At 43.3% G+C, this 12187-nt stretch overlaps 1 protein-coding gene and 1 long non-coding RNA gene across 8 annotated transcripts in view; both read right to left on the reverse strand.

The window, feature by feature from the left end:
* The window catches only part of HEATR6 (HEAT repeat containing 6), a 36088-nt gene extending 33217 nt beyond the window's left edge, over positions 1-2871 (reverse strand). For 6 of the 7 annotated variants that reach the window (XR_004269727.1, XR_004269728.1, XR_004269729.1 and 3 more), the window contains exons 1-2: positions 2618-2871; positions 52-159 (exon numbers count right to left, since the gene is read on the reverse strand). Coding sequence is in view for 4 of the 7 variants with exons in the window: in XM_032280825.1 (XP_032136716.1) it covers positions 52-159; positions 2618-2836 (327 nt within the window). In the remaining 3 variants the exon portion in view is untranslated. The remainder of the gene's footprint in view (positions 1-51; positions 160-2617) is intronic. The other variant, XM_032280826.1, reaches the window with a different exon arrangement.
* A 4231-nt stretch (positions 2872-7102) lies between these two features.
* On the reverse strand, positions 7103-11688 carry LOC116552656. Its single transcript, XR_004269483.1, has 3 exons — positions 11411-11688; positions 8278-8426; positions 7103-7303 (listed from the first exon to the last, which is right to left on the reverse strand). It is a non-coding gene; the product is annotated as an uncharacterized LOC116552656 (long non-coding RNA).
* Between the last annotated feature and the right edge of the window lie 499 nt (positions 11689-12187).

The following is a 12187-nucleotide window of genomic DNA, read 5'->3' on the forward strand; positions in this document are numbered from 1 at the left end:
TGGTATTTCGATCAAAGTTCATGATCTGAATTCTAAAGTTACACACATTACCTGTAATCTGTTAAGTAAATGGTGGATAAGCTGGGACACTTTGCTGACAAGATGATTCTGATTAAGAGGCACCAGTTGGCAAGCTTGGACAAGAAGAGCACTAACGTCCTACCAAAAAAAAAAAGATAAAGAAGTGGTAAAATACTTATTAACCAAGTGAAGATCCTCAAAACACAGCCAAATGGAAAATAAAAGTGATTATTCACATTCAAAATGGGGAAAGAAAATGTGAGGAAGAAAGGAAAACAATGAAGTGATAGCAAAAAAATACGATGTGCTAAAAAAGGAAGGAAAAGGCCAGGCACAGTGGCTCATGGCTGTAATCCCAGTTCTTTGGGAGGTCAAAGCTGGAGGATTGCTTGAGCGCAGGAGTCCAAGACCAGCTTGGGCAACATAGTGAGACTCCATCTCTACAGAAAGACACTTTTAAAAAGAATTAGCTGGATATGGTGGCTTGTAGTTCTAGCTTCTTGGGAGGATGAGGTGGGTCAATGGCTTGAGCCCAGGAGCACAGTGAACTATGATCTTGCTGCTGCACTCTAGTCTGGATGACAGAGTGAGACATTGTCTCTTAAAAAAAGAAAAAAGAAAAAAATATGGAAAAGATTCAGTATGGTTTTGGTCAGGCTAAGACTCTGGTCTCTATATATGTAAAGACAGTATAATTAAATAACCAAAGAAAGGCTTCTAGGGTATAAAAGCACAAACTGAAGTTAAAAATATCAAAAAGTAACTGAACCAGATTTTCAATGGCATTGGAAAAAAATCAGACCTAACACTTCTATGAATTTTATGCATAATTAGAGAATTCTTAAAAAAAAAAAAAAAAGAGGGACCTATGTGCAAGTCACTCATTCATCCATTGATGTTTATTGAATGACAATGTTCTGAGCACCTACTATGGGCCATAGTGTGCTAGGTCCTTGGACTCCAAAGTAAAAACAAACATGTTCCTGAACCTCAAAGAGCTCACAACCTAGTGAGAGAGAAAGAAACACAACAAATAATTAAAGTAACATGAATTAAGTGCTGAAAGAATAAAGTACAAACTCTGTCCAGAAACAGTAATTAGGGAGGCCTTGTGGAGGTGATTGTAAAGCAGAATCTGGAATGATTTGAAGAATGAGGAGACATGTGTCAGACACGGCGTCTAAAAACACTGCAAGCAAAGTAGACAGAGCATGCAAAAGCCTGGAGATGTGAAACACCAGTAGGTGCCTGAAGAACAGCAAGTTTTAAATGACTGCACACAGGAATAAAAGGGGGAGTAACAGGAGAGAATGGAAAGGCACAAAGTTTTGTTGCAAAAGTATCAAATTACACAAATATAGCAAAAGGCCCCATGACTATTGCCTTAATTTCACTCTGCTTCCTAATGGCATACACTATTACTCTGTTGTGGATTCTTTTAGACCTTATCTTTGCATATATAAACACACATATTTTAAAATCCCTCCTCCAGGTCCATATTGATCTCATTCTGTATGAATTGTCCTGCAACTTGCTTCAACCATTTACCAATATGTATTGAAGATTTTTCCAAAGCAGATTTAAAATTTTATGATCAATTCGGAGAGAAGCCAGACAGGAGGCAGGAGATCAGTTAGAGAAGACAGTCCAGGAACAGTCCAGGTATAAGTCACCTTGCCTGAAGTTCAAGGCATTGGCTATGGGAATAGACAGGAGGGCATGAACTGTGAAATATATATGAGACACATTCTGAAATATCTGGATTGGAGAGGGCCTGGGATGAAGGAAGGAAGAACCAATGTTTATGTCTTGTGTGACTTGGTGGATTGTGCATGTGTGTGTTGGAAGGTGGGATGGGCTGGGGACGGGAATGTGTGTTTGAAGCTAATTAATTTCGTCTTTAGGAACTGTCTAGTTGGAGATGCCTGTGCAAGCAGGCAACTTGCACCACCTCCATCTTTCCTACGTAGGGCCAAAAGGCCCTGGTGTCAACAGTTCAGAGAATTCATTAATTCAAGGCCTGATGTATGTAAGATTACTCAGAAAGACAGCAGAGGGAAGGAGCTAGCGTGTTGGAACAGAAAACGTTAGGGGCTTTGTGGCAGGCAGACTTTTTTACACTGGATTTTTAAGAGCTTCAGCATTTTCATAGGCAAAAGAGACCTAATACTACCCACGTTCTAAGATTCCTGGAACTGCGCGTGGTAACGTACAGCACGTGGTCCGTGTATGCTGTACACAATAAACAGTAGTACTGCATTTTGTCAACAAAGTGTTCTGGATGCACAGAGAGGGAGTGGAGGAGGGTGCGGGGGCATGGAAAGGTGGTACCAGAGATGACACCTGAGGCATTATCAGAGAAGTCCTCCAGCTGGATTTTGAAAGACGCGAGTGTGCCAAGCACCACAAAGTCTTCCAAACGGAGAACTAAGATGTGCCACAGTGGGAGTGAGCATGCCAGCCTGAAACTAAATCATCAGGCGCAGGGGTGGGAACAGCAGGGAAAGGCAGGCGGAGGCAGCCAGCTGGGTTCCCGGAGGGGTTAGGCCAGGGCCAGCAGGAGCCGCACCCGCTCTCTCCCGGACTCGCCGCCTACCTCTGGAGCCACGCAGCTGCCCTCGGTGTAGTTCTCGGAGATGAGCTGATCGAAGAGCAGGTGGATCTCGGTGCGGGCGGAGCTGCTGTCATCCGGCCGCAAGGCGCAGAGCCTGGCAGACAAACGGCGGAACCCATTGCCTCGTTCAGGGGTTGCTTCCCGCGGCGCCTCCCGCGACTGCCTGCAAGGCACGGAGCCCGCAACTTGTACAGCAGCCATTTTCTACGTGGGGGGGGGGGGGGGTCTCATAGAAATACTTCCGGGGCATCCTCCCGCTCCGCGCGCTAGTTCCGGAAGTACCTTTTTTAGACGGGACTGGGACTCAGAGGGGTTTCCATGACTACGAGACCCCTCTGACTAAGTACCCTGCAAATGCTTGTCAGAAATTGGTTTGGAGATTTTTCGCCGGCCACACCTTCTTGATCCCTGACTGAAAAGTGATTTGTCAATTTGTGCTTCCAGAAAGTTTGTTCGTGGGCAGGGCTGAAGTTACTCTGTTGAGTACTAGTTTCAGATTGGGGCTGGAGTTGCAGAAGGTGTGCTGTAGATGGCAGTAGCAGAAACTGCTAGTTCTAAGACACCTTTCTACTCTTTCAAAATCTCTCCCCAGAGGCCGGGCGCGGTGGCTCACGCCTGTAATCCCAGCACTTTGGGAGGCCGAGGCGGGTGGATCACGAGGTCAAGAGATCGAGACCATCCTGGTCAACATGGTGAAACCCCGTCTCTACTAAAAATACAAAAAATTAGCTGGGCATGGTGGTGCGTGCCTGTAATCCCAGCTACTCAGGAGGCTGAGGCAGGAGAATTGCCCGAACCCAGGAGGCGGAGGTTGCGGTGAGCTGAGATCGCGCCATTGCACTCCAGCCTGGGTGACAAGAGCGAAACCCTGTCTCTCAAAAAAAAAAAAAAAAAAAAAAAAAAAAAATCTCTCCCCAGGCACAAAACCACCCGGAATAAATGTTACATTTCCCAGCATTCCTTGCAGTTGGCTGTGGCTATGTGATTACTATCTGGCCAGTGGAATATAGGGCAGCATTCCCTACTTAAATGACAGTTAGCTGCATTTTGTGTTCCCTTTTCTCCTCCCTTCCCAGTTTGAATCCTCTCGTGGATCACGAGGTAACTCGCCCCACTAGAAGAGTACTTTTGGAGTTCAGCTGAATTATGTAAAATATTATCTGCCTAAGGGTGACTGGGTTGAGATGAGACACCCCAAGATTTTCTGAAACCTTAAAGTCAAGAAGCTGGAGAATAAAATAGACATTTAAAAATTTGTGTTCAGTTAGTTTTCAGTCATCCAGGAAGTAAAGGCTTGACTTTCACGGTTAGGCAAATTGGGAAAACAATCTCTAGGGCCTTTGAGTTATGCAAATATAAAGTAAATCCTCACCCCTGTCTCTTAGGGAAAACCTTGAAGTCGCCCGAATGTAGATTTTATCCTGAGAATAAAACATTTTTGTTCAGCAATGAAAATTAGGGGTATGCTTTAGCTGAGCTAGTTTTCTGAAGACCTTGGGCTTGGGGAGAAATGTTAATTTTTTTGTTTGGATTTAGATTCCATTTTCCTGGTATATTATTTCCTATTCTTGGACTGTGTATATATGTGTGTTGTATATGTGCATAGATGTGTGTGTATTCGTGTAAAGAAATTTATTCAAGCATTTGTTCAGAGATCAGAAGCTAAAACCTAGTCATTGGATAGTTTAATCTGGGTTCCCTGAAAGCAGAGCCTCAGATGAGGTTGATAGGTGAGGAATTTATCCAGGTGAACAGGAAAGGAAGGAGACTCAATACCAGTATGTGCTATTGAGTTGGCCATTGCAAGCGGTGACTGATTGTTCAGTCCTCAGGAGTTTCTGAGAAGCCTTGTGAAGCTCTCAAGACCCTTCTCCGGAGAGGAATAGAGAGGGGAAGCATTTATCTGTCAGCTTTTGATCTCTGTTATCAAAGTTGTCCACCAGGCATTAATTCACTGGTGTTCCTGTGTTGAGCATGCATCTTGCTTCGTTCTGGCAGGAGTCCTATGTTGCATAGTCAAAGAAGCCCTGAGGCAATCTGAGGCAAGGCTCTTACCAGTTATACCTGTTCTAAGCTAGTAGGTGCCTGAGATAAACTAGTTGCTGTAGCAATGGCTAGAATAAGAATGTAGTACCAAGAGTAGGTGAAGTAGTGCTAAAGAGATATCTAACACATTGAGCTAGAAGGATGTGAGGCCTGGTCATTTCCACAATGGAGGTGGTTTGAAGAGACTGTGGGAAAGATCTGGCTTTGGTGTGGTTCATCTTAAGTTGCAACATGGATGACATGCATAGTGTGTTATTCAAGGTGGAATGGCACAGGAATTGTAAAATACAGTATACTGATGCTGGTCTGTTGAGTTCCAGTAGAATGTACCCTTGTGGATTAATGTGGTTCCATTAAGGAAATGGACATCCCTACTCTGCAGTGATCACCAACTGAAGGAAACATATCTCAAGCTCTGAGGGAGGGCTTTGAAGGCACTCTGCATTGGCTTGAGTTTAGAGAGTAGCACTCCTACTCCCACCTCCTACCCTGAAACTGTGGAAACACAGCATGGCAAAAGCTCTCTCCCAAGAAAATCTCCTGTCTCCTCCTAAATTCTCCATATTTTCATAGTCCTACAGTGACTGAGGGGCTTTAAGGGGTGCTAAGCATGTTTACAGTCATTTCCTTTGTTAGATTCTGCATCGGATGATCAAGAACCTCAGTGGAATTTCACTCCTTTCATGTTTGGAAACCTCTCAGGATTTCATTTTTATCCCTTCATGAGAGTCTGGTCATTACAACTTATGTAGGCTTGCATGCCCCTACTTCATTCTAATTCACATCTTTGATTATTTCCTTCAGAAAATTTACCATAACTTGTAGTTATCTTGTTTGTTTACTTTATCATTTATTGCCTCCTCTAGAGTGTTAACTTTATGAGGGCACAGATTCCATTTTTCTCATTCGCTGTTGTATCCCAGGGCTAGTACAGCCCCTGGGATGTGGTATGTGCTCCTGCAATACTTGTTGACAGAATGAATGAATTCACTAATTATTTATTCAGGGTCCCCTATTTGCCATTGGTTGATGTGAAAATCAAATGGGATTTTTGTGAAAATGCTTCGTAAACTCTAAAGTTTTATACATCTCAGCATCAAATGAAGTAGATATGATTATTTCCCCCTTTTACAGTTGAGAAAATGGTGCCAAAGAGTGTAAATGGTTGGTCAAGTCTCCACAGGCAGCAAATTGGTTGAAATCAGATTGCAGCCCAGGCTGGCTGTGATTGTGAAGAACATAGACAAGAAATGTATAAACCCATTTTGTTTTACCGCCCACATTTTGTAATGGGAAAAACCAGAAGAGAGGATCTTGATTTCAGTATCCAGGTGACATATCGAACTGGGAGAGGCTAGGAAGGAGGCTTGGCCTTGGGCTCTGTTTCAGGGTCATCAGCCTATTTGGTAACATAGTAGTCCCCACTTATTGGTAGTTTCACTTTCAGCCTTTTCAATTACCCGTCTTCAATCACAGTATGAAAATATGAAATGGAAAATTCCAGAAATAAACAATTCATACATTTCCACTTGCTGCTGTTCTCAGTAGTGTGATTAAGTCTTGCGCCATCCCACTTTATTCTGCCTGGAATGTGAATCATCCTTTAGTCAAGCATATCCACGCCTTATATGCTACCTGCCCGTTAGTCACTTAATAACCGCCTCAGTTATGAGATCAACTGTCCCAGTGGTTATGTTCAAGTAGCCTTCATTTGGCTTAACAATGGTCTCAATGCATAAGAGTAGTGATACTGGCATATTGTTATATTTGTTCTATTTTATTATTAGTTATTGTTAACCTCTTACTGTGCCTAATTTATAAATTACAATTTATCATAAGTATGTATTTATGGGAAAGAACACAGTATATACAGAGTTTGATATTATCCACGGTTTCAGCATCCATTGGGGGTCTTGGAACATATACCCCATGGATTAGGGGCACTACTGTGCTAATAATCGTTGTAACTAATACTTACTGACTGCTTTCTATGTATCAGCGCTGTACGTGACCCTCTTATCTTTGTAGCTTTATGAAGAACTATTATATATATATGAAAAAACTGAATCACAGAAAGATGAAGACTCCCACTGAAGTCCCCATGGCTGTGTGGTGGGCCTGGGTTTGAAATTCAGAGTCAGGGCTCCTGACCACTATGCTGTAATGCACAGGTCTTATATGGCATTTGACATGTGATTATAGTTTAGGCACTGACACCTATCTGCTGTATGACTTTGCCCCAAACCTCAGTGTCCTCAAATGGTGGTGATAAGAAGTACAGTCACAAGGCTGTTAAGATTACTTAGGTAATGCCTGGGGAGAATTTAACACGGTCCTTGTCGATAGTCAATACTCAACAAATGTCATCTGTTCTCCTCTCCCTCCTCCTCACCGTTAACCAAATAACTAAAATATAATGAGTGCTTTTAACAATGATGATTTATTAAAAGGAACAACCTCTCTCCTCTTCTTCCCATATTCCTTGTATTCTCCATCCACAGGCTTCCCAATTTCAACCATCTTCCTAGTTAAGGAGCTTCAGACAGTCACATCTTGGAAGACAGGAACTCCAGGAAGGGATGACGATCTTAGAGAAAGATGATCCTTAAAATAACTCTTCATCTGAGAAAAAGACAAAAAAAAAAAAAAATTATGCCCGAGACCTGCTGTTTGGGGGACCTGGGTCCACAGAATACAATCAAGAAGGAACAGTTCCCAATTTGGAAAATCACACCTGCAAAGAGCCAGCCAGGCCCTAAGCACCCAAGTATTGCAGGTGGATTGGCCAAATAATCTATTCTGAACACAAAGGGTTTTTATTTAAAGCATATGCTGATTCTGTTGTGTTTAGTGCAACTTAATTTAGAATCAAAAGTGAATTATGGTAGCTTTTTATTATGCATTTTTTTTTCAATTAATGGCTACTGAAAACAAATAAATTATCATGTGAGGCCCCTGAGATATTTTCACAGAAAAGAGGTTCTTTTAAGTCAACATGGCAATGTACATCACAAACTTAAAATGAATATACTCTTTAGTCGTCAATTTTACGTCTTACAATTTGTCCCAAGGAAGTTAATAAGTGTACGTACACCAATTTAGTATTTGTAACAATCATATTCATAATATCAAAATAAGAAATATCTTAAATGTGTATTAATGGAGGTTGCTAAGTATATGAACATAGATGATAAACTATAGGCTATCAAAGATGATGGGATAGAAGCATTGGTATTGACATTAAAAGTTGTTTGGTAGCTATTTTTAAGTGAAATAAAAAATAAAAATAGACACAAGATTATCTCATTTTTATATAAATATTATATATTTGTGTGTGCATTTAAAATATGCACCAAAGTGTTAGGCAATTTTTTTGGGATGGGGGATTATGTGTGACTTTTATCATTTTGCTTAAATAAATAGTCTGATTTTTCTCCGGGACGTGCTGGATTAGGGAATTATTTTAAAGGTCTGGAAACCACCAGCGTGTGATGGATGCATCTTTTTCTTGGGAAGGGTGGGGGAAGACGGAGACAGGTAGTTTTCTCTGCTACTCATTTCTGGGGAGTCCCATTGAGGCCAAGTGCACAACCTACCTAGACTGGACAGTGTTTGGGAAAGCAGGGAGGGCCTGGTGTTTCAACCCATCCTTACTGTGCAGCACACACATGGCCACACCCATTGCTGATACAGCGCTCTCCCGGGTCACAGTCCCAGTCACCGCTGCAGCGCTCAATGCAGATACCTACGGAAGAACAGATGGGCTGAAAACCACCATACTTTTGGCACAGGAGAAGAGCCCTTGATTGAGAAGTCGATTCCACATTTTTCTTTTCATTTAATGTGCAATATAATTTATTACTTGCAGAATGATACTCATTAACATCTTATATATTCTAGTTAAAAGCAATGCATTCACATAACCTCAAAAAAGTAAGGCCTACTTTAGAGATGGGGATAATTGTGTCTGTGGAGAGGAAGTGCAAAGAAGCCCACTTAAATATCTTCACTTTCCATGCTGCAGGGAATTGAGTGGAGAAGAGACTCACATTTACCAAGTGCCATTGCAGGTCCCTTGCGGTCACCCCATGCAGTGAGCTTTAATAGACCCACTTTACAGGTGCGGCAGCTGGGGCCCACAGAGGTGACTTCCTAACCAGTGGGTACAGAAGTGAGATTCAACTCAGATTTGCCTGGCCCCTTGGTCTGAGCACCTTCTGCTGTCCCTCATGGTGAAGCTCATCCTGACATAAGTGCATACCGCTAAATTTCAAGGAGCCATTCCTGACCTGAGTGGAGGCTCCCAAGTTCCCAGAACCTCAAGCTCTTTGAGGACGAATGAAGTAGGTTCAAAGAGTTGGTTAAGATAGCACAGGCTTCTAGGAAAACACACAGAACTCTGGATGGATATGTACTGTACTTTGATAGGCTACTCAGCTGTTATCAGGAATTTCTTTACCTGATTATGTCTCTGTATCTTTCTGGAACTTTTCTCATCTGTAAAACGGGGCCCCTGGATTCAGCAGGGGCAATGAGTTTTATGTCAACTTCAGTCAATAGAAGTAGCTGTCTGATACTGTGTTGAGAAGGCTCAGACACCTTCTCCAGGCTGAAAGAGAAAGAGTGCTAGGACTGATTAGCAGTATCTGAGGGGTTCAAGAAGGGGGCCTGGTGGGATGTCTTCCGTGTAGTTGTAGACCTCAGAGAAAATCAATACCATTCCCCCATGCCTCCTGTAGCTTTTGTTGATTTGTGGTGAGAAGGCTGAAGACTCCTCTTCCCCACTCACAGCAGTGTGACTTATTAAGTCAAGAATATATACTTATTAAGTATATATATGTTGAGTTCTTACTATGTATAAAACAGAGGAAATTAATTATTCAGCAAATACAAAGATGTGAAATAAACAGCTTAGAGTCTAATAATATGGATAAGACATATTCAAAGTACTAAAAACAAAGCAGTATGTGACAAGTGTCCTGAGAGAGGTATAGCTGAAGAATTAAAGCGTCTCAGCTGGGCGTGGTTGCTCATGCCTGTAATCCCAGCCCTTTGGAAGGCTGTAGTGGGAGGATCACTTGAGTCCAGAAATTTGAGACCAGCTTGGGTAATACAGTGAGACTCAGTCTCTACAATTTTTTTTTGATCAGCCGGGCTCAGTGGCACATGCATGTGGTCCCAGCTACTTGAGGGGCTGAGATAGGAGGATCCTTTGAGCCCAGGAGGCTGAGGCTGCAATGAGTCATGATCATGCCACTGCACTCCGGTCTGGGCAACAAAGCAAGATCCTGCCTTAAAAAAAAAAAAAAAAAAAAAAAGACTCAGAGAAGATGACATTACTTCCAATTAGATTAATTAGAAAAGATGAGTTTTGAAGTGCAGGAATGTTTTAAAGACAGAACTTAGGGGCATGGGTAGAGTGTTGTGAGAAGAAAGGATTACTGGCAAAAGTTCGCAAGGGAAACCGCAACAGGGCCAGGATTAGGGTGAGGCAAGTGAGGTGCCCAGGGCACGCGATTCCAGGAGGCCATTGCACAACCCTGACGGTGAGCACCCGTTTAATGTTTGCACCCTGGGTACCTCATCCACCTCACTCCTCACCCTGACGTACAAGGATCACAGGGAGAATGGTAAATGGAGGGCTGGGTAAGTGTTGGGGAACAGCTGGAAATGAAGCAGGAAAAGTAAGCAGGGGACAAAGTAACAGGGCCAGGAAGATCTCGAGGGCCTTAGGGGTTGGATTTCATTTGCTAGATCAATAGAGGGATGTGATTGCTGTTTAATTAGGAAGATTATTCTGGTGTGAGAACCTAGAATGGAATCGAATTCAACAAGCAAGCAAACTGTAGCAGAAAGACAGGGGCAGGGACAGCTGTTAGGAAGCTCCTGGGACGGTCCAGACAGAGGTCATCGGGGCTGGAAATACTGTGTAACAATGGGAGGTGGCAGGGGAAGGAAAGAACATATGTAAGAGACACTTTCAGAGAATGAACAATATTTGGCAACCAGTTTAATGTCGGGGCAAGGAAAGCAAAGAAGAGAGGAAAGTAATAACTGAACCCAATCATGTTTAGAGAGAAGAATAAAATACCGTGAAAGATAAAGCAGGGGAAAAGAAAGTTTGAGGACCAAGGTGGTGGCAAGCAGTGTCAGACACTACAGAGGTTAAAGACTTGACAACGGAGGAGTCATGAGATTTGTCCACAAGATCTGGGAGAGACATTTCAGGGTCGTGATGGGGCAGGGGTAGAGGGGTCACGAATGACTTACAGGGAAGTGGGGGCAGAGAATTGAGATTACTCCATTGAGAATGTCGGTAAAAGGAAAAGAAGAGATTGAGATGATTAATGTTTAAAATGATTAAGAAAATATTATCTCTAGGTGATCCAATTTGTTTGTAGCAAAAGAGAAATAAACTGATGGAAAGGGAGTTGGTGGGAGTCAGAGGGTGACTGATGAGGGGGTGAGAGGAGGGGTACAGAGAGTCCAAATGGAGCAGTGAACCAGGGAAAGGAGTGGGCAAAAGTGAAGGTGGAAGAAAAGAGATTCTGTTCTGTTCTGGGGAGCAGAGTAGCGGCATGGGGGGGTCTGTGCAATGGCCCTTTAAGACCTTTTCTTCTCTCCTTTCTTCCCCTCCCCTCCCCAGCACCCACTGGTCCCTGATATGCTACTTTCTAGCCCCCCTCATTCAAGGAAAACTGAACAGAGCTGTCTTCTGCCTGGACTCACCATAAAACTCCCACGGTCTCAGTGCAGCCTGAAGCTCTTGTACCTCTAGGCTGAAGATGATGAGGATCACAAGGAGGAGGAAGGCTGCCAGCTTCATGCTGCTGTTGGAAGGCCTTGGAAAAACAAAGCAGGGCTGAGAGCAGCTGAAATGTATACCTTCCACCTGCTGAGCTGGAATGCAAAGCCAGGGGTGGGACTAAGGACTGCAGAAGCCTAAGCCCTGCCCAGAAACTGACATGTCTGGAGAACACTCACCCACCCTGTGTACCCTGGGTCCTACCATGTTACCTAAGCAAGGCTCTGAGCCAAGGGAACACCCTCCTCTGACAGACAAATAAGACTTCTACACCAGGCTGGATGCGGTGGCTCACGTCTGTAATCCCAGCACTTTGAGAGGCTAAGGCAGGAGGATCACTTGACCCCAGGAGTTCAAGACCAGCCTGGACAACAAGAGCAAGACCCTGTCTCTACAAAATAAAATAAAAAAAATTTAAATAATGAAAAAAACTCTTAAATCAAAAAAGCTGTGAGTGACTGAGAAAAGGGGGCGGGGGTGGGGAGGGTGGAAGGATGAGTATTAACTTTTATTATGTCATTCATTTTCGACATAAGTATTGAATGTCTGCTCTGGGCCAGGCATGGACTAGGCATGAGAGAATTCCAAAGATAAATTACAATCTAGGAGCTAGGTGTCCCGTAGCAAGGATGCAGTCTGCTCTTTCCCTTCTTCTCCTGACCCACTGCACCCTCTCACCTCCCACCTGCAACTTCCAGGTC

The sequence above is a fragment of the Sapajus apella genome, unplaced genomic scaffold, assembly GCF_009761245.1.
Source record: "Sapajus apella isolate SASKATOON/1434 unplaced genomic scaffold, GSC_monkey_1.0 scaffold12, whole genome shotgun sequence".
Lineage (NCBI taxonomy): Eukaryota > Metazoa > Chordata > Mammalia > Primates > Cebidae > Sapajus > Sapajus apella.